Here is a 21,804-nt window from a genome sequence, read left to right as displayed (position 1 = left end):
ACAACTGAATTTTATTTCGGCAGAACTAAAAAAATCGTATATTTATCTACATTGTAGTAAAAACAATGGTTTTGGTTTTTTCCTTCATATAGTTCATCAACACATCGCGACCAAACGAGGACGCAGGTATTGGGTACGAGGCGACCCCGGGCGGGACAGCCGGCGGGAGGTGCCGGTACCGCCGGCGGGAGGTGCCGGTACCGCCGGCGGAGGGGGTGTGCGAAGCCCGGCTCCCACGGGGGCCAGAGCTCGGGAGGGCTCGGTCCCCTCGCTCGCTCCTCACCACCCCCAGCGCGGCACTGCGGGACCACTGCTCTGCCCGACGGGGGAAAAACCCCCCACCAGAGCGCCGTCGGCACCAGAAAAGATGCACTTAAACACAAGTGTTTTCCTCCTCCCAGTAAACACAGCAGCCGTCACTTTTTGCGTCGGGGCTGCGATGCTGCTCCGAGCAGCCCGGCGGCAGCAAGTAACCCGTTTCCAAAACGTGGTTGCCGAACATGAAAGATTACTATTTTGGGACACCTTTTACAAGAATGTTTATTCATATTAAAGCAGAAACCAACTCATAAATGCTTTTTATACACGTGTGTGCCTGTAAAAGACAGTATGGAACAACTCAAAAAGAAAAAGGCTGCGGGAACGATCCTCACTGAAGTCTGCGGTAACTTTTACAGAGTTCGTGGTCCCTAATATCTCCCCACCCTCCGTTTTTCACATGAGGGGACAGGGGTGCCATGGAGTACCTTTTACTGACACTCATCGTTTCGGGAAACAGGTACTGTTGGTTGCTGTTCAAGAGAGAGTCAATTTTGGCACTCTGGGTGGACGGTCTGCAGGATTTCTTGTGGTGCATGCCACAGTCCCCCGTGTGAAAAATCCTGGGGATTTCAGGAACCAGCACTTTCCAGAACTTTGGAAGACAAGAGACAGTCAAGTGCTGCAGAGTCCAGTCCCAGTTGTAGTCATCGTAGGTGCAGAAGGCGTCCGTGCACTCGATGAGCTTCTGGTAGGTGTCTCTGCTGAAGGCCATGCCCATGTTGTGCTCGGTGGACTTCCACGTCTTCATCTCCACCTTGTCGGCGCGGCCGGCGAAGCCGCCGCGGATGGGGCTGTAGGTGCCCAGGGAGACGATCTGGCACTCGGGGCACTCCCGCTCGCGCAGGGCCCAGAGCTTTTTGAGGACGTGGTAGAAGTCGGGCGCCAGGTAGTGGTCCTCCTCCAGGAAGAGGACGGGCCCGGCGTGCTCCCGCAGCGCCCGCACCCGCTCCCAGACGAAGTGCAGCTTCCACCACCAGTGGTGCTTGGTCTGGGAGAAGCGAGCTTCGCGGTAGTGCCCGAAGGAGTCGGGGTACTCGGCGTTGATGCAGCCCAGGCGCAGGGCCGCCGCCTTGCCCACGTCGCGGGGGCAGTCGCGGGGGTCGTGGCCGGGGAACTCGCGGGGGTAGAGCTGGATGCTGAAGGGGAAGAAGATCTGCAGGACGGGGCAGAAGTCCACGCGTGCCGCCAGCCGGTTCAGCTCCTCGGCCCACAGGTCGTGGCTCAGGACCAGCAGCACGTTCTCCACGCCCGCCGCCCGCCGCAGCGACTCCAGCAGCAACCGCAGGTGCTCGGCTCGATCGTGCACCTGCACCACCAGCACCACGTCGGCGGCGGCGGCCCGCGCCGGGAAGCGCCCGGCGTTCCGCACCGGTTGATCGAAGTTCAACCGGTAAACGAGGGAGCGATAACTCAGCGTCCCGTTCTCGGTAAGCACCGGCGGTACCGGAGCTACGGCCGAGGCGTTAACTGCGGAGCGGCGCGGCGGCGGTTCGCTGACCCGCGGCGGCTCCCCGGTGGTACCGGTACCGCCCCGCTGCTGCTGCTGCTGCTGTTGCCGCCTCCGCCCGCCGCCGCCGCCGCCGCCACCGCTCCCCCACAGCGCCAGCGCGCAGACGGCCAGCGCCAGCGCCAGCAGCAACACCTTCCGCTTGTAGATCCGCAGCCGCATCCTTCCCGGCGGCGGCGGCCGCCGTTCACCCGCCGCCCTCCCGCCGCCGCCGCCGCCGCCGCCGCTGCTCCCGCAGGCAGCGCGCGCGCGCCGCCGCCGCCCCGCGCGCACACGTCACCGCACGCCATAGGGCGCCGGTGACGCCGCCGCCGTCGTTTGATTGGACGGCGGAGCCGTCACTCAACTTCGTTTCCGGCGGGGGGGCGGGGGGGGGGGAAGGAGGCGGCCGCCATTACCTCAGCCGGGAGGCGGGCGAGGCTGCGGGACGGGCTCGGAGAGCCCGTCCCGCAGCCTCGCCCGCCTCCCGGCCCCGGCCTCTCTCCCGCCTCGAAGATCGCTCTACGGTGATTGGTCAGCGGTAATTAGGGGGTAGTAATTAGGCAAAGCGTGGAAGTGGGCGTCGGGAGAGGTGGGGGGGCCGAGGGGCCTCGTAGGTGGGGGTAAATGGCTCTGGAGGTGGAAGGGTGTGAGGAGAAAAATCCAAGAGTGAGGTGAAATAATTTCTAGAATTGCAGGAACAAGATAAAAGAGGTTGGCAAGAAGCATACGTAAGATGAAATAATTCCAGATTTTCAAGAATAATAAGAAAGTCATCCTAGAATTGCAAGACTAAGGTAAGAAAAGAATTCTAGGAGTGCAAGAATAAGATAAAACCATTTTGATTGGAAAGAATAAGATCAAATCATTTTGGAACTGCAAGAATAAGAAGCTCACTCTAGAATGGCAAGCACAAATTAATTCAAGGATTGCAAGAATAAGTTAAATTAATTCCAGGAGTGTAAAACTAAGTTCATTCTAGATTTGCAAGAATAACATAGAAGAAAATAATTCTAGAATTGCAAGAATACAAGAAAATAATTCTAGAATTGCAAGAATACAAGAAAATAATTCTAGAATGGCAAGAGTGATACATTTAAAAACCACTCTCGAATCGCAAGAATACAAGTCATTCTAGAAAAGTGCCAGAAGGTGGTAAGGAAAGAATTCTAGAATTGCAAGAATAATACATAATAAAATAATTCTACAACCATAAGAATAATACATAATTCTAGAATTGCAAGAATATAAGAGGACAGTCATTCTAGAATTAGAGGACAATAATTCCAAAATGCCAAGAATAACCTATAATAAAATAATTCTACAATTACAAATAATTGCAAGAATTACCGTTGTTAATTCTGTACTTTGTGTCCCAGCCCCTCTCCTCGGTGGGCACGGGCCAGCTCTGAAATTTGGTGGCAGTTCTGTGCCGTGTGCCACGGCGTGGCGCCTGCGGAGGGTCAGATACCGTCACCCCCGCGGCTCCCGGGGACCCGCAGGAGGAGGAGAGCTCTGCCCCCCGCGGCTCCACTTTGTGCTCGCAGAAACGGCGCCAGTTTTGCTTCCAAAAGCCTCGCAAACGCGACGGCCGTCCCCGAGCCGAGGCTGCTGCCACCCCCTCCTCCTGCGCAGGGGGGTGCCGACACGTGCAGCTTTGGGGGTTGGTTGGTTTTCGGTCTGGGTTAACATCAATACTCGCTTCCATAACTTTTAAGTATTTCTTGCCCCAAGAAGGCAGCCTGCACCGAGCCAGATGTAACACCTTGCCCAGCCGCGGGTACAACTCCAGCAACGGAAACGCCGTCCGGTTGGACTAACGGTTTCCCTGTCACACCGGCAGCGCAGGGATAAACACGTTAAAGATCACAGAGCCCTCGGATAATGCAAAGTGGCATCAGCACAGCACAATCGGGCCAATTAGAGACTGATCCAGTCTGCCGCTAGCCCAGCTTGCAGCAGCGTTCAGGAGTACCGCATCGAGATCCGCCATCGAGGCTTTTCCCCCCAGGTGAGACGGGTAAGCGCAGGTTTCCATCGCATTTAAAAGCGTCTCACATTAGGCGGCGTCCTCAGATTCTGGGCAAGAGCCATCGGTTGCTTTAATCCGATGAGACTAAGCCCCGTAGTACTCGGCCCTGCGACATCCAAGGCAAACGCCAAACTTCTGGGGCACGGCATTAGCAGGGGGGACCGGAGCGATGCTTCTGCGTTTAGGACGTGTTTTTAATGACAGTTTCACAGCTTGACTTTCGCTGACCACAGCTGAGCCTTGCGTAAGTCAGCAAGTTTCTCCTAATCACCCAGGCACAACTGGTGGTTTTCAAGCGAGGCATTAAAAAAAGACTACTCCTTAAAAGAGAGGCTGGTCTCTGCAACGAGGTCGGTCTGATTCAATCAGATCGCGTTGCTACAAATAGGAAACGCCACATAAACGGCCCTACAGCGTTCCCCACAAGTACAATAAACGGGGTAGAACAGTTTCTTAGGAGAACAATTTTTGCCCGGTCCCATTGTCTCTACGGACAGCCCTAGACGCAGCAGCCGGGTCACACACACTCCCGTGCTTGCGATATCAGACAACAGAACTGTGCCCGTCTTTTGCCGTCGACACCGGCATCCACACCGCTGGTCGGCCTCTTCCCCAAGCGAGCCCAGCGCGCCGATGAGAAGCGAGCTGAAGGAGATCTAAGGGCACCACAGTTGTCGTCCTGCTGGCAGGCAAGGAAAACCGCTGGAGAAGACGCTCCCGAAAGAAGCAATTTCTGCTTTGGCTTTACCTAGCTGAAGAACGGCTTTGGCTCTCGGCTCCTTCGCCACCTCCTGGCTGGCCGACGGCAGGCAGCGCCGGCTCGGCAGGGCGCAGGCACGGAGCGCTGCAGCAGCCGCCCCGGGAATGCCGCTGCCCCGGCTGCTCATCCTGCTGCTGCCAGCAGGACAAACCCCAGCTAACTCATCAAGCACCTTGCTGCCTCCGGGATGAAGCTGCCATCGGAGAACGTCACTCTACTGAGACAAATGCTTTGCAGCACGGACAGAGCTTGTTTGTGGGGATTGCAAGACACTGAGAATATTAAGTCGGCTGGAACAGACTCCCAAGGGAACTTGGGGGTGTTGTAGACCCTCCAACCCCTCTGCTCAGCTGCACGGGACTTCCCTTCATCTTTTGTTGGAGGGTGGGAAAGCAGGGAGCTTAGACAGCTCCTCTGCACATTTGCCCGCGGTGGAGACGGCAGGATCGCAGCACGCTGGGGACAGCGCTGCGTTGCCAGAAGGAGCTGTGGTACCAACACAGCGATGGCTGGGGAAGAACCTCTGCAGAAGAGGGCTCCAGCACCCTGCTGCCCTCCTCGACGCTGTAGTTTCAGAGGATTAAGGGAAGCGAAGTCAGTTTTGGGGATGACATTGGCTTCAGAGATAACAGCAGCCCAGTGTACACACGTGGGATTAAAAAAACCCAGCAGTACGTGCAGAGCTGGCAGCAAAATACTCCCATGCGAAAAGCCCTTTCCCACAGTTCACAGCCTCCCTTTCAAGGCAAGAGAGGCTGCACTCCTCTTCACGTTGGCCTTTAACCCCGCAGCCGATCCCCTCTCCCAGCACAGCAGGGCTCGGGCAGGACTCCGCAGCCTACCCCTGGCTCGCGGGCTGCTCGCGTCCTGCGCCACGCAGGTGCGGTTCCCTCCTCCGCCCAGCACAGCTGGCTCCCCTGGAAGGTGCTCAGCCACTGCAGACACCCACACATCTGCAGCTAAAATGCCTGTGGAGTCCCACAGGAGGCCGAATTTCTGTGTCTGCTCCACTTGCCGCCTCTTAATCATGCAGCACTCCACCTAGAAGGTGTTTTTCCAAATGAGTAATCTTCAGGCTGCTGCAATCAGGACGAGATCTCTCTCCCTTTACAGCAGCATTAGCATACGACTATTTAAAACCTCCCAGGGTTAGCTCTGCAGTGCTTTCTGAAGATCGGCGTTGAGGTAAACAGGCACACTTGGCTTCCTCCTTCACAAGTTCTCTGGAGTTGAAGAGCAACGTAGAAGGAATGATTCATCCAAATCTTCCTGTCGTTGCTGAAAAGTTACTGCGTTACAAATACCGTATGAAGAGAACACAGTCAAGTTATTTTGACGGCAGGAAGTTTTAATGACACTCAGTATTGCTAGAATAAAGGTTCCTCTTCCTCAGGAAAATGTGTCTCTTGGCCTTGTCAGAGCAAAGCCCTTCAGTAGGAGTGCTTCGGTATTTATTTCTGCTGTGAATGTCTCAGATTAGTGAAGAGTTGGAAACTGATGAGTTTTAAAACGTGGATGAAGGTTGTGCTCACGTAGGAGACGTTAAGTGATACCTGCGAGCCAGTACCTTCTTCCAAAGCCTGCTGCCGCCTTTCAGGCTGCTCCTCACACCTAGCTGTCACTTGAAGCCCAGTCTAGGTCAGTTCCGCACTCAGTGACTACAGATGTCTTGTTTTCCCACTGAAACTACATAAAATTGCCACAGTGGTGTGTTTTTCTATGACCTGAAGGGATGCAAAATGTGTAATGCACACCTGGGCAGTCAGTACTGCTTCAAAAACAGCAGCGTAACCTGCTCCCTCCAAGCCATCGCGTGCTCCCGGGCATGGGATGCCTAACGACTTCTCAAGGGATTTTTGTTCCGTGCTGTGTCAATACCCCGGCCAGGGACCAGCTGACAAGACGTGCAATAAGGGGGTGGATACTCGCAAGTATTTCGGTATCTTCACCAGGAAAAAGGCCGGCAGCTAATCCCTAGAATACACTGGGTGAAAAACTCCTTAGAGAAAACACAATTCACGTGTGCATGGAAGGGTTTCAAAATTTAATAAGTTGACAGAGTGAACAATTCAAGAATCTTGAAAATGTGAGAGTTAAGAAACAAAGTTTAGGTCACATATTTAGAAAAAGGCATTTCTTGTATAACAAAGAGATAAAACCAAAAACATTTGCTCTGGTAAAAAAACAGCAATGCTGGTCCCTGCTTGAAGTGAGAACGCTGTAACAGAACTTTTTAAAAAGAAGCACCTGGAATTACGTGATCAGTTTTGAACTGCTCACACCGTAATGTCTTCTCCTAGCAGCCTACCAAGTTGCTCTACAGTAAACAAGTCGGGAGGAGTCCAGTCCAGGGATAAAGTCAACGCAGTTGTCTTCCGTAGGCAGAGTTCAGAGCCTCAAGTGTAAGCACGCAAAGCAGTTCGATACACGCTCACCTTCCTTCTCCTAGCAAGAAGAAACCACTTACACCACAAAACAAAGAAAACCGTCGTGATACTCCGAACAAAGTCACAGGAATAGGAAAAAGAAAGCAAAATACATTCTAAGGAAGATTCATTCAGGCTAAGCATCGCTTTTTATTCCAACCAAAGAGAGATTCTAGCGGTGGAGGAACAGAGTCAGGCCACCAGATCGGGCTGACAGTGCCCCCTCACTGCCAGACTGACATTTGCTATCGGCGGCAAATGCCCTACATCAGCACGTGCAGGTAACAAGCAGAAAACAATTTCAGGCTCTTCCGTCACTGGACAGAACTTCAGGCAGAGCTTTTGCGCCCGATAATGGTCACCCGTTGCTCTGCAGGTACCTATCCAGGAACTGGGAATAGCAGTCTAGAGAACAGAAGTAGCAGATGATGGGTGCTTCCGTACCTCCCATGTTATCCACGAGGACCACGGTGTGAGCTACGTGGTGGAGATTCATGGTCACCGTGATCTGAATGAAGCTGCTCAGACAGGCACTTCCGCACTGGCATGTTTTAGCCACTTCCAGATCTTCACAAAGGTGGGAAGGAAGGAGATGACAACCATAAGGGATTCTGTTGAACAAGAGGAGTAAGCGTGAATTGACTACAAAATTAACCGGTGTCAGTCAAACACAGTGACGGGCCGTATGCACCAGTTGGAAGAAACGCCTTTCCGAGATCATAGGCAAGGCAAATCTGAAATTTTGCCACTTGCAATATTGGACTGGTTAGGAATTAAACGCCACTTTCCAAGACAGTCACTAAAAACACGCAACCATGTGACTGACCCCTGAGTACCAAGGACCTGAACTCCAGAAGATGCTGCAACAAGAACGAGGGAGTTCACACGAATCGTTACAGCCTGTATCGCAGCGAGAGAGAATTAGAGAATTTAAAAGAAGATTAAGAATAATGAGACAACTGGGCACGTATCTGCTCTTCCCTCACACTGGACAGGAAGATCACTGTATTTCATCCTGGCCTGATAAGGCACCCACCATTTACTCCTCACTATCTAACATGCAGTAGCGTAAAACCACCGTATCCAGAGGAAACGGGAGATAAAATGAGCCTTTTTACAGCAGTACTACATTGCAGACAACAAATTAAGATTCTCTTGATATACCGCTCTTTTCATCCATCACGTCAATAATGACATTCAGTGACAGGAACAAGAATGGCTTCTTTTTAAATTCGCAGCAGAGTGGCATTGTGTTTGGGGTACGAAATTAATAATTTCCCTGAAGTACTTTGTCGAGTTAACTTCAAAGTGTGGGTATCACCGGTGCCCAGCTGTCACTCGAGACTCAGAGAATAGGTCTCACTGACTCACATCCCGACTACACCTACATATTTCCCAATTCCTTCTACGTACCATCAATCACACAGCTAAGACTCCTGCGGGGTTTTTTTTTCACCACCTCAATCTCGGGACATCCTTTTTTCCGGTCAGGACAAGCGTAATCACAGCTCTGGTACCTGCCCAGCGTGCCACCACGAAGAGTGATTTCCAAACATTTGCTTTCAAGTCTTCCCTCCTGTTTTCTTCCTTTCTCGAGGTTTTTACAGCCCATCATCACTCCTGTTTCTCTCTCTTTGTTAATTCTCACCTCCAGTGAATGTCAGACGGAATGTCTGTTGCCCGCTTGTTAGACTTTCCCATTTAAGAGAATCGGGACCGCTCTGACCAATGCCATCTCCTAATAACCACAGACCCGTGGGCAAGGGGACTGTTTCCACTGCCCCCCGTCTCACTGAGACTCCCGGAGCCTTTTTTTGTTCTGTGTGATGCTGGTTTTTTTACAGCCTGCTGCATGGGGGCCAGGGGCTGGGTTAATGACCAGGTATCCTTAGGTACTCCGGTAATGTAACTGAGAACCCGGATCTGACCCGTGTTGAGGGATTATAGTCTCTAGAAAAAAAACATGCCTTAAGATTTATAGCAAAACCACTGCAATTTATATAAAGTTGGGAAAGGAGACACGTGGACAATAATTACTCTAATAAAATCAGCAAGGTCAGAAGTGGATAAGATTTGAAGCAGAACATTTGGTTGCTCAGCTCATTTCCAGGGTGCGCCCCGCATGCCTGTGGACACCTTTAGCACAGACTGCTGAGCAATTAACCCGGGTTTCCGGGGCGCTCCCCACCCCCAGGGCAGGAACGGGCACCGAGTGTAGATTAGGAACACTTCAAATCTGTCTCTCACCCCCTTTCTGTACCCGTGACTCTTTTCTATCTTCTGGCTCCCTTTTCCACCCAGAACAGGGTGGGAGTAGCAGCAGCTGGTACAGGAAGGATCACAGGCAGCGGCACGCAGGCAGGGCTGCGTAAGCGGTGGGGGAGAAGGGGAGGAAACTGATAACAAACAGCAGCCTGGCAAGGACGATGTTTGCTTGGCGAAATGGTGATTTTAAAATTATCTCAGAACTGGGCTTCTCCGCCTAAGACACAACACCCTCACTCCAACACCGAAGGAAATTAACAGCTCAAGGAACACCTAAGGCAGGGAGAAGGCTGCAGCAGGTAATGCCAACTACAGCGCGACGCTCGCCCTCTGAGAAGCCGCCTCGCGGTACGGCTCTAACACTGCTCAGCCTGCGTGAGACCCCACCTCAAGCAGAGGCAGACCGCTCCGTGTCCGTAACCAGGAGCTGCGTGGCAGAAGGTAACCTTTTGCCAACACACTATTCTCACACGGGAAGGGATAGCGAAAGGCAAACGGGTATTACAGACAGTTTTAGCGTACTTTAATGTGAGCACGAGATGAAGGGCAACCATGTTTGAAGGCAATTTCCAAGCTAGAGCCCAACACAAAATATGATCGGGGCCACAAAATCCACTGTCATGTAAGCTCCTCGATACAAAATGCCAGAAGTGGTTCAGGGTTGTAGAACTGATTCTCTTTTCCCATGGTTGGGCAAGAATATTCTGTTACGGTGCCCGCATTTTGTGGATGAAAACATTTCAACCTATAGCTTTCTCTAAATGCTTCCAAGTCACCAATTTACTGCGTTATCCTGTATAACAAAGGGGTGATTTTGCAAGTGGAATTCAAAGCAACTTTAACCTTATGATTTTTAATACTTGAAGAGCAATAGCCACTGACAGGAAAAAAAAAAAAAAGTCAGGAAAGTTCAGACTCGACAGGTTTGAAACGGCGTAGGTGCAATGCGTACCCATCGTGCTACTCTTACCTGTAATTTAGGGTTGCTCTTGCAGCGCACTCTAATAAAGTCAATGGTATTTTCAGTTGTATGTTGGGAACAAGCGGATTAGGCTGTTCAAAAGGATTTCCAAAGAGATCCAAGTTCTCAAGACAGAGTTTCCTAAAATCACTGGGCAAGAAAGGAAGTTTGTTTCGAGCTGCTGACAGAAAGCGTAGATGATCTAACTGGCCAATCTTGAATGGCAACCTAATCAACTCATTGTCATCAAGCTTTAAATTAACGAGTTCTCGCAGCTGGCAAAACTGAATTGGAAGTGCTTTAATTTTGTTTTGGCTGAGGTCCAAGAACTGCAGAGATTTCTGAAGGGTGGAGTTGCACAGAGCCCCACTGAACGACTCCAGGTGATTGTCGTGCAAATTAAGCTCCTGAAGACAGATCAGGTCCCCAATAGTAGCTGGTAGCTGCTTAATATGATTATGACTTAGGTCTAGTTTTCGGAGTTTCTTCAAACAAAGCACACGCATGTCGATCCGAGCAAGTTTGCAGTACGAGGCTTGGAGATGTTCGAGGGAGTAAGGAAAGTTTTTGGTGAGAGGATAGTCCCTTCTTGAAGTTATGATCATTTTTGCCTTAGGTTTTTCAACTTCCGAGGTCTTTGCTGGTACCAGAGTTGAGAGCGGGAGAGCTCCTATGTCGGTTCCTTGGTGAGCCAGTCTCACAGCTGAAAGGAAATTCTTTAAATTGCTGGCATTTGCCTACAGGAAAACACAAATGTGGAATTAAAAAGTTCATTATTCTTGTGCTCATTTGTACTAACGCTTTCTGAACTATTTTGTACGTGCGTCAGGAAATACTAACTCAGCAGGGCAATGCAATGGGAAAGGGAAACAACTCCGGCTTATTAGGTTGACGTGCTGTTCACAGTATTTAAGAACAAATGGCACGCAATTTGAATGAGAAGTTACAACCTCTCTGAATAATCTAGATCAAACAAACTGCGCTGCATTACTCAGAAAAGGAACAAAGCACTGAATTCGCAGCTGAAAATAAAGTACAGAAAAAAAGCCCGATGCACCTCATCTTCCCAACCTGCAAGATGATACAGGGACAGTTTATAAAAACACACACGGGGAAATCACAGATCTAAAACTTGAGGCAATCATTTCTGAAAGTTGCGAGGAAGGGAAAGGATGGAAGGTGAGGTTAAACTTAACATAAAGGAAGGTGGAAAGCTTCAAGGCGGGTTAAGTAAATGCTTCTGGTTACACACAGCTCTGGTTGGTTGTGCCAGCATCAAACGAGGATAATTATTTGCAGTCCTTCTGCAAACAATTGACTAATTTTGCTTTAGGTGGGATATAACATAATGGCAGTACGGACAGAGAGCCACATCAATGGAGTATCAGATGACCTGTATTTTAAATAAAGGTCAAGAAAGCTCCGATACATTTGTTGTACTGATATAATTAAGTTTTATGAATAACAGGGTGACCAAATGTTTCTCTTCTAAATTTCCCAGCAAAGTCTCTACTCAAGCTGACGTGCAGCTGACAGACACTAAGCTATAAAGTGAATCATAAAATAAAAAGTGTGATGCATCCATACAAGTAAAAGTAATCTCTCATTGCAGGAAAGAATGAACTTGGGAGTTTTGGCATGGCTCTGAGAGCCGAGAGGTTTGCGCTCTGTTCCCAGCTGTAACTTGCCCAAGCCTAACGACACCCGTTTCTGCACCTGAAAGACAATTTTGCTCCTCAGTGTATTTGTTTATACCAAATTCTAGAGTGTCCCGAACTAGCTTACACAATATGCTCTAAGCATCTAGCACAACAGAGCAATGATCTTGCAGACTTCTGGATGCTAATGTGATATAAATAAAGACGACAAAGGTCAAACATATTTCACTGCATTGGTAACCTAAAATGATTGCTCTCCTTAAGCATCCCGTGCACATCTATTCTTTCAGCTCCTGATGTGATACCCTCCAGAGGTGGGGAAGTTGCATGCCAAAAACCTTTCTATCCAAGACTACCAACATTCATTATCTAAAACATTTAGCTATGGCACTCCCCCTAACTACAAGCAGATTTGTCATGTTTCCGAGGGTAATAAATAGCTAACTAAATTTGGGAGTAAGGAGAAAAAGCCTCCGCATCTGTAAAGACCAAGTAAAATGTGTAACTATACCTTAGAATTGAGTTACGGGCAGTATTTCTTTGATCTCAAAGCATGAGACGCAACAGATACCTGTTTCTCGTAGCCAAAAGTTCTAGGTTGTTAAGAGTAAGTTTATGGGCTGTTCACGTGACCTCAAAACAAGAGTGCTTTGTGTTCTGGATCCTTGAGGCAAATTTCCTTCACAATACCTTCGCAAAGGCAATGTTGTATCGGTAAACCTTGTTGTTGAGAAACCTTGAGTATGTTGAGAAAAATAATAAGACACATCTAAGCAAGAAAGCAACGAATTAGTTGGAAGAGCTCACGGCACAATTTTCTGCCCCAAGTCTGAAGTGTCAACCACAGACAAGATGTCGGGAAATGAAGTTAATCTGCGTTGATGCCTTACAAGTCCCTTGTTTCAGAACTAAATGAATGATGACAAGGCAATCAGAGATTACATGGATTTCAGACCTTGCGTGCAGTGCAGCAGGCACAGGCTTGCTGAAGGAAAAAAAGAAACCCACAGTGACTTTATTATTTGCGCTCCAGGGCTGAATGCTCCAGACCGATGTTTCTCAACTTAATTTCTGATGTGGCTGAATGCAGCAGATCACACCGCCTGGCAGCGCACAAAGAGTGGGGATTTGCATGGTAGTTGCACGCAATCATAGAATCACAGAACACCAGGTTGGAAGGGAGCCCGAGGATCATCGGGTCCCACCTTTCTAGCAAGAAATCAGTATAGTCATGCCTGGAAATCTCTTTTCTACAAAGCTTTTGTCCGTCTTTGAGAGTTAAGAAGCCTTTCTGTAATGAAATTATGAAGGACTAGCAGAAACACTACAGAAAAGTTATCAATCATCTTAAAAATTGGGTTTCCGGATTTGGGGCATTTAAGAGGAATATGTAGTATCACTGGCTTTGGAAGAATTTAGTGGATTTGTTCCTGGAGCTTGACAGCATGAGGGCAAGCCTTATGCTAAAAACGGGGAGTGAGGATCTAGCCTCCTCGGGGGAACTCGGGTCATTACTCTAACTCCCGCTTCATTAGATTCGGTTGAGACTTTTCAGTCTAACAACGTCGTGGACTACCTTCTCATATAGAAAACAACAGATGTAGTTCTTAACTAAATTACTACCCACACTGAAAGAATGTCTGTCACACCGTTCCCTTACAGGCCCTATAAAGGGTCTAAATGAGATCTTGTAGCACTAGAGCACAGACCTTTCCTCTCTAATTTTACACGACTGGTAGATCCCCTTACAACAAGCCTGCTTTTCTACCTTTGTTCCAAGGCAAACTTTTTGACTTCTCACACTTCAGCAGAAACGCTCGGAGTAAAGGATGCAGATATTTCAGATCTAACGCAACACACGAGTTTTCTTTTTTGCAAGATACAGAGCACATTTGCTTCTGACAAGAAAAAAATTAATTGGATTCGGGCACACACTACTTCTTTTATATTTAACCCTGTAACGCGAACTTCTCTCTTCATCAAATTAAGGCTGCCTTCCTTACCACCACAGCCTTCGCTCTTGCACAGACAAGGTATTTCCAGTTCACCATAGCACTGTGCACATTCTGCAAAATCTTGGGCTATATTCAGGCTTATACTCAGTTATCGGTCTTATTCCCAATACAGTAAGTGCTTTTTCTTTCTTGCTGAGTCATATTTGTTGTTTTTTTCATTAAGTCACCGTCTTGAGTACAGATTCATTCATCTTGTTTCTCCAGCAGACCTTGCAGCCTGCCCCGAGCTCCGCTCCACTCTGGCAAGACTGCTGTCAGTGCCCGTCGCAGCTGCAGTTTAAACACCCCCTGTGCACTTCTCCTTAGGCAGGGCCTTTGAGAAAGCATTCTGCTTGTGAAGGAGTAAGCTTCACCGCTCACGATTACAGCTGCTCGGTCTGAGATCACTGAAATTATTAAAGGATCTCCTTCAGGCCAAAGAACCACAGTTGCAACAGAAAATCAAAATGATTTTCCAAACAGGCAATCAATATTACTTGCTTTTATTTACACATCCTGACTCTAAGGTTTTAGAAAAGCTGTCCCGCTTTCCTCTTCTACAAGGCTACAAAAGATTACTGGAAGAGGCACAGAAAAAAAAATTAACAACATAAAAATTGAACATTAATATGTGATTTTTTGGGGCGAGTTTAGCGTTATTAAAAACACTTTACAGCTTCCAAATATCCTATGAACTACAAATAAATACACTGGTGAGTCCTACTACCAGCTAAGCATTAAGGCGAGATGCTGGCTGTACCGCTGATCCATACCACGTCTCTCCAGCTTTGAACACCACAGTGGGCACGTTGCTTGTCCACTAAGAGAAGAGTATTCTCCATTTTTTTAAATTAAAAAGACTGTAAGCAATAACTTTCATAGAACTTACGGCCAAAGAACAAGATATTGTATCAGAGAGGTGAAAGAAGCTGTTTGTCTCTGAACAAGCGACAAGGAAACACATGAAAAACGGACTTTTCCTGCTGTTTCTCCAGAGGGAGCAGAAGAAGGGAGAATCCGAACACAGCCCAGCGAGGAAGCTGGGCTCAGCCTTGCTGGCAGAAGGAGTGGTCTCCCTTACGTTCCCCCTTTTGCTGTAGCCCGCTGAGGACATACAAAGCCAAGCTCCTCCATGCTGCCTCGCTTACATCTCCTATGCCAAAGCTGGGGCAGGTCAAAGACGACTGTTAAGACAAGACTCGGGCGCACAACCTGCCATTTGTCGGACGGAGCCCAGGCAGCGGCCTGGGGACCCTCGGGGGCCCGGCCAGCGCCCCGGCCGCCCCCACACGCCGCTCGGTTTCGAGCGGGGCACCCGTTCCTCACCGGTGTCCCCCGGCCGCCAGCCGCGGCCCCGGCACCCACCTTGCTGAGGCAGACGTCCACGGCGGGCTCCCGGAGGCGCACGGTGGCCTTGCCCTCCTCCACGAAGCGGGTGAAGAACCGCTCGATGTTCTCCTGCACCTACGGGGCACAGCGGGAGCTCAGCAACCGCGGCGGGACCCGCCCCGCTCCCGGCTCCCCCCCCGCCCCGGCGCCGCCGTCCCCCACCTTGTAGCGAGCGCCGACCCGGTCCCGCGCCGTGCACACCATGAGGTAAACGCCGCCGCCCCGCTCCCGTCCGGGCGGGCGGCCGAGCGAGAGGAGCGCCCTGGTGCCGCGGCCGCGGCCCCGCAGCCCGCAGGTGGGCAGGAGCCGGCTGACCACCTCCACCTCGCACTGCAGCCGCATCGCCTCCCGCCCCGCCGCCGACCCGCGGCCCCGCTCAGGGGCGGCGCGGCGCCGCCCGGGGGCCTCCCGCGCTCTCCGCGCACAGGCGGCCGCCGCGATGCCTGGCTCCCGTCGCTCCCGCCCGCCGCCCGCCGCCGGCCGAGGGGAGCGGAGCCGCCCGGTGGAAGGGCTCGCAGGGCGGGAAGGGAGGGCGGCGCTACCGGTACCGCCGGCAGCCGCGGGCAGCCCGGGCGAGGGGCCCTCAGCGCGGGGATGTGCGCCGGCGCCACCGGCAGGAGGCGCTCGCTCGGCTCGGCTCGGCTCGGCTCGGCGGGAAGGGCGGAGGGCGGCGATGCGCGTGAGGGGACACGGAGGGAAGCGTGGGGAGGGCGGGCGTGAGGGGACACGGGGCAGCCGAGGGGAGGGCGGGCGTGAGGGGACACGGAGGGAAGCGTGGGGAGGGCGGGTGTGAGGGGACACGGGGCAGCCGAGGGGAGGGCGGGCGTGAGGGGACACGGAGGAGCTGAGGGGAGGGCGGGCGTGAGGGGACACGGAGGAGCTGAGGGGAGGGCGGGTGTGAGGGGACACGGAGGGAAGCATGGGGAGGGCGGGTGTGAGGGGACACGGAGGAGCTGAGGGGAGGGCGGGCGTGAGGGGACACGGAGGGAAGCATGGGGAGGGCGGGCGTGAGGGGACATGGAGGAGCTGAGGGGAGGGCGGGTGTGAGGGGACACGGGGCAGCCGAGGGGAGGGCAGGCGTGAGGGGACACGGAGGAGCTGAGGGGAGGGCGGGTGTGAGGGGACATGGAGGGAACCATGGGGAGGGCGGGTGTGAGGGGACATGGGGGAGCACCCCTGCGGGCTCGCTGGTCCCCGATGGCCCTGGGCGAGCAGGGGCCGACAGCCGGTGCCACACGGGTGTCAGGAGCCCAGGCCGGGGCATGAGGGGCACGGGACGGGGCAGGCACCTTGCCCGGCCTCGGTGGCGGGACATGGCTGCTCACTGGGGCGAGCGGCTCTGTGCCGCAGGTCCAGCATCACAGGGCAATTTCTACCATTGTGGAACGTAACAGAGAAATACAAGTTTTCCAACAAATCCTTCCGCGTCTTCATTTACAAAAGTACCAGCGCTCCCTCTGTGCCCAGCGGCAGACGTGACTGCCCGTGACGGGGCCTCGGCGATGGCCGCCCGTCCCCAGCGCGGCGGGGCGGGCGCGTGGGTGTGCTGCTACGGGAGGCTCAGCTGACGCCGCCCGAACCGGGAGCCGCGGGCGTTGGGAAACCACGCTTGGCCGAAAAGCCGCGCGCGCCCGCTGTGCCGCGCGCAGTTGCCGTTTGGTTGGTTTAGGTGCCAGCGCCGCCCTTTATCCTCCGCCTGCTCGGGTCACGGTAGCTCAGCCTGCCTTAACAACAGGAGAACCCGGGGCCTTATGAGCAACTCGTTACCAAAATAACGGAGGAAGTCAATAAAGTGAAAAAAAATCAGAAAAATTAAAGAATTCACGATGTAAAAGTGGATTGGTAGAGACAGGGCAGGTTGGGAATCTCCGACAGTGGGATTTCAGCGTCTGGGAAGCGTTGCTTTCAGCTGGGGTGCGGTAGAAACGGGAACAAGGCCGACGAACGTAACGGATTGACGGGCTGGGAGGCGCAGGCCGGGCGGCAGCCAGGGCTCCCGCGCGCGCAGACCGCGCTGTTCCCTGAGGAAAAAAAACCTCAGTGAATCCTCTCAGTATTGGCTCTCCGCATTTATCCTCCGAGCACGGGGCTTAGGCTTTAAAATTTGCTCTGTAACTTAAAAAGAATTTTCTCTCCGGAGCCCCGCGCACACAGCGCGGGTGCCGGTCGGCGGCCAGCAGGGGGCGGTGCGGCGCTCGCGCGGATCCGCGCTGCCGGCAGGAGGCGGTAGGGTGCGGGGCAAAAGGCGAGCGGGGTCGGTGGCGGAGTGGCCCAAAAGGAGCCCGCGTCTCTCTGTGTTGCCCAGGCTACGCTGCAGTGGCTATTCACAGGCGCGATCCCGCTACTGACCGGCACGGGAGCTTTGACCTGCTCCGTCTCCGACCTGGGCCGGTTCACCCCTCCTTAGTCAACCTGGTGTCCCCCGGCTCCCCGGGGCTCACCATATTGATGCCGGCCTTAGCGCGGACGCCCGCTCGGCATAGCGCACTGCAGCCCAGAACTCCTGGGCTCAAGCGATCCGGCGGGCTCAGCCTCCCGAGTAGCTGGGACTACAGGCGTGCGCCACCGCGCCCGGCGCTGGTCGCAGCGCGCTGCTGCCTCTACTGCCGTCACGGCGCTGACGTCACGCCGCGGGGGGGGGGCGGGGGGAGCGGGGCCGCTGTGCGCAGGCGGGCGGGCGCGCCGCGGTGCAGGCCGGGATGCGGGGCAGCGTTGATTAGCGCATGCGCCGGCCGCCATCTTCCTCTCCCGCCTGGGCGCGCCGCAGGCAGCATGGGCCACCAGCAGCTCTACTGGAGCCACCCCAGGAAGTTCGGCCAGGGCTCCCGCTCCTGGTCGGTGCCCGCCGCGGGGGCCGTCCGGGCGGCCGTCGGGCCCCCTGGGCCGCGGCATCCCCCTCCCTCCGTGTCCCCTCTCCCCCCTACCCCGCGCCGCCATTACCCGCCCTGACCGGCCTTGCTCTCTTCTCCCCTCACAGCCGCGTCTGTTCCAACCGCCACGGCCTCATCCGCAAGTACGGCCTGAACATGTGCCGGCAGTGCTTCCGCCAGTACGCCAAGGACATCGGCTTCATTAAGGTGAGCGCCGGCCCCGGGGCTGCGCGGGAGGGGCGGCTGCGCCCTTCCCCGCTGACGCCCCTCGCCTTTCTCCCTCTCTTGCAGCTGGACTGAGCGCCCGGAGGATGAGGCTGTCGCCAGCAGTTCCCGGGGCCTCCCCGACGCATCGGCAGCATCTCGGCGCAGCCCTATTTAATAAATAGCCTCCCTACCCGATTGACCTGCGTGCGTTTGCCTTTTGTAAAGGTTGCAGTGGCTGCGGGGCTTCCCCTCCCTCACGGCGCTGCTGGAGGGGTGGGTGCTGCGCTGGGGACAGGCCTACAGGAGCCTGCCCTGGGGTCCTCAGCTTCCCCACACAGAACCAGGCGGTTTCAAGAGTGCTGATGCTTGTACCATGCCACAGCCTTCAGGTTTGCAAGCAGGGCGGTAGAATGGTCCACGTAAAATGGCGGTGAATGGCCGGGCAGTCTGCTGGCGTGCGGCTGCCAGTAATGCCGGGCTTGCTCGGCTTAGATCCTGGCAAACTGCTCCTGCGGACAGAAAATGGTGATGTTGCAGCGTGTCTGCGGTGCAGGGCTGTACCCAAGACTTCGTGCCCAAGCCTTCCTCGCTTGTGAGGAGGTCTAGTGCTTCTAGGGAAGCTGTGGGGAAAGTGAACTGAGGTCAGAACCAGACAAGGTGACAGCATCCTGAGCCAGTGCAGCCTCTGGACAGAGCAGCTGCCTGCTGAGCCCGCGTGGGATGTGCCGTGCAGCTCGAACCTCCTCCCTTCCTCTGAAGGTGAATTAATGCGGTTGGAGCCGCGCAGCCCTTCCGCTCCATCTGGTGTTTTCTGAGGTTCCCACCCGTTCAGGGCTGTGGTATGAGGACTGAAGGGCGCTGGGCAAAGGCACGCTTGTCAGGTGTGCCAGAGGCCTGCAGCAGGTTCCCTCTGAGGGATTAAAGGTGGCGGGGTGCTGTCCTGCCCTTCAGGCTGGTTTTGGGGCAGCTCTGCTGAACCCGCGCTGCCCTGTGAGATTACTGATGAGATGAAGGCTGTGCTGAGGGCTGAAATGGCAAACGGGCGGATTCCCCTCAGCTGAGCGCTCTGCCTCCAGTCTGGGAATCCCCAATAGGGGTTTTTTTTTGTCCCACTGGTTATTGAACTAAAGCGAACGAGATGGGGCGGTGTTGAGGAGGGAATGGGGACAAACCCAGACGCTGGCCTGGTGGCTGGAGCGTTTCTTCCGTGCGGTGGTAAGGCCTCCCTCCTGCCGCAGAGAGGGCACCGTCCCCTTGGCAAGTGCCTCGCTGAGCCGAGGCGCGGCCGTGCCTCCCTGTCACGGAGCCCGTTCTGGTTTCTGCGGTGACAGAAGCAGGGATGCGATGGATCCTGCGGGCGGGAGCTCGGCGCGAGCTGCCAGAAGCAGGCAGGCGTGCCTGACGTCGCGGCTTTTGGCCGTCGGTGAGCTTTGATGTCAAACTTCCCGCGCGGAAGCCCCGGGGACGTGCCGCAGCTGAGCGGGGATGCGAGGGGTGTTTGCAGCGAGAGCTGAAGGGCCGTGGGGACAATGCGGCGGGCTGGCAGCCGCGGCACGGGGCTCGGCGAGCCGCTTTTTCCCCAGCCGGCTGGGTGAACTCGCGCTGAGCCGTGCGCTGCTGCAGTCAGTCAGTTGGTGATGGTGATTTAGCAATTATCTGAAACTAATTTAATGAAACTTGGAAAAAGACTTGTGAAGTAACACAAAACAAATGTGATAAATGTGAGTTCAAGCAGCTAGCTGGGTTAATGCCCGCCGCTGGGGGGAAAAGGTTGTTCTCATCCGGAGAGCTGCTGCCGTGGCTTCATTGCGAGGGGACCAAATTTGCAGCTACTGGGAATAGAATGGTTAATCCTGGGATACTAAATAGGATAAATTAGGTAAAGGCTGATACAGAAATTAAAAGGTAACTGCAGGGGGCTGTCTTGCTCAGAGGGTTTCCATCTTCCCTTTGCCTTGAGGTAATGACGTTAGCCTGGACAGATTCCTGCAAGGCTTTCTGCGTTCCAGCAACGCGCCGGGTCTCAAAATGCCCTCGTGCGTGGCAGCTCTCTCAGAGAGAGAAAGGGTTAAAGCCCTGGTTCCTATCTGGAAACTCTTCAGTGTAAAGGTGAGCTTCTACACTAAATAAACCATTTAGTTCCTCTGGTGATTATTTTTTTTCCCAGTTTCTGCTGATATACAGAGTTGAATCCTATGGGGTGCATTTGTTTGGCTTCAGCGTGACTGAAAAATCAGAAAATGCTAATTGCCTTTCTAACCAATTACTGAATTTCTTGTGTTAGGGGGATTCTTAGTGGAGAAGAGTAAGTCTTTTGTTCTTAAGCATTATTTTAACCCATGCTACAAGCAGAAAGATTCTTTCCTTTTCAAGAAAGCGAGTAAAGCAGTCACCTTTGTGTGCTGCTGGCTGCTCCCGATCCCAGCAGAGGCCGGGGAGCTGCGGTGCAAAAGCTGGTTTCTCAGCAGCTGATGTGAATCGCCGTGAATGCTGCTGGGGAGCTGCAGAGGAGCTGGCAGCACTCGGTTAAGCTCTTGCTTGGGCTCTGCGGACAAGGTTAACTGGGCAGAAGCCTGAAACGCAAGGAGTGGATGTGATGCTGGCTTTGTGTTGGAGAGCTTTGAGCTTCTTCTCCTCTGACACCAGGGAGAAATGGGAAGACTGGCGCCAAGGGTTTGTGTTGGCGATGGTAGGTCACTGCGCTTGCCGACGCCTGAACCTGCTAACCAGTCGTGCCTCTTCTTACTATGGAAGATGCTTCTCATTTTTGCTCCACGCCCTTTTCGTACACCTCTTAATGACTGACTGTAGCGTAAAATTTCAGAAACACAAAATGGGTAAAGATACAAAATAGTGTGGCCAGCAGGAGCAGGGAGGTGATGGTGCCCCTGTGCTGGGCACTGGTGAGGCCGCCCCTCGAGTGCTGTGCTCAGCGCTGGGCCCCGCACCCCAAGGCGGCCATGGAGGGGCTGGAGCGTGGCCAGAGCAGGGCAGCGAGGCTGGGGCAGGGGCTGGAGCACAAGGCTGGGGAGGGGCGGCTGGGGGGGCTCAGCCTGGAGAAGAGGAGGCTGAGGGGAGCCCTCATCGCTCTCTGCAACGGCCTGAAAGGAGGCTGGAGCCGGGGGGGTCGGTCTCTGCTCCCCAGGAACAAGCGATGGGACCAGAGGGAACGGCCTCAAGCTGCGCCAGGGCAGGTTTGGGTTGGGTATTGGGAAAAACTTCTTCCCCCAAAGGGCTGTCAGGCCCTGGCCCAGGCTGCCCAGGGCAGGGGCTGAGTCCCCATCCCTGGGGGGATTTAAAAAATGGATAGACGTGGTGCTCAAGGACACGGTATAGTGATGGACTTGGCAGGGATAGGTTAAGAGTTGGACTTGATGATCTTAAGGGTCTTTTCCAACCTTAACGATTCTGTGATTCTATGATTCTAAGTCCGGC

General features: G+C 53.6%; 3 protein-coding genes across 4 annotated transcripts; 1 reads left to right on the top strand and 2 right to left on the bottom strand.

Moving 5' to 3' along the window:
* Positions 1 to 85: 85 nt before the first annotated feature.
* Positions 86 to 2,040, bottom strand: MGAT2 (alpha-1,6-mannosyl-glycoprotein 2-beta-N-acetylglucosaminyltransferase). The gene has a single exon (XM_082317732.1). It carries the CDS (start codon positions 1,988 to 1,990, stop codon positions 650 to 652), a length of 1,341 nt encoding a protein of 446 aa, XP_082173858.1. The 5' UTR covers positions 1,991 to 2,040; the 3' UTR covers positions 86 to 649.
* A 5,340-nt stretch (positions 2,041 to 7,380) lies between these two features.
* Positions 7,381 to 15,638, bottom strand: LRR1 (leucine rich repeat protein 1). The gene is made up of 4 exons (XM_082317509.1): positions 15,455 to 15,638; positions 15,269 to 15,367; positions 10,261 to 10,988; positions 7,381 to 7,636 (listed from the first exon to the last, which is right to left on the bottom strand). Exons 1-4 carry the CDS (start codon positions 15,632 to 15,634, stop codon positions 7,384 to 7,386), a joined length of 1,260 nt encoding a protein of 419 aa, XP_082173635.1. The 5' UTR covers positions 15,635 to 15,638; the 3' UTR covers positions 7,381 to 7,383.
* Positions 15,639 to 17,994: 2,356 nt separating this feature from the next.
* On the top strand, positions 17,995 to 18,564 carry RPS29 (ribosomal protein S29). 2 transcript variants are annotated; one of them, XM_082318966.1, is made up of 3 exons: positions 17,995 to 18,126; positions 18,270 to 18,369; positions 18,454 to 18,564. In XM_082318966.1, the coding sequence occupies exons 1-3, from the start codon at positions 18,065 to 18,067 to the stop codon at positions 18,460 to 18,462; spliced, it is 171 nt and encodes a 56-aa protein (XP_082175092.1). In that variant the 5' UTR covers positions 17,995 to 18,064; the 3' UTR covers positions 18,463 to 18,564. The 2 variants fall into 2 exon arrangements, with proteins under 2 accessions (XP_082175092.1, XP_082175091.1); XM_082318965.1 differs by having other exon boundaries at positions 18,270 to 18,564.
* The last annotated feature ends 3,240 nt before the right edge of the window (positions 18,565 to 21,804 follow it).

The sequence above is a fragment of the Platalea leucorodia genome (assembly GCF_965183815.1).
Source record: "Platalea leucorodia genome assembly, chromosome: 7".
NCBI classification, from domain to species: domain Eukaryota; kingdom Metazoa; phylum Chordata; class Aves; order Pelecaniformes; family Threskiornithidae; genus Platalea; species Platalea leucorodia.
This window is presented reverse-complemented; position numbering and strand designations above follow the sequence as displayed.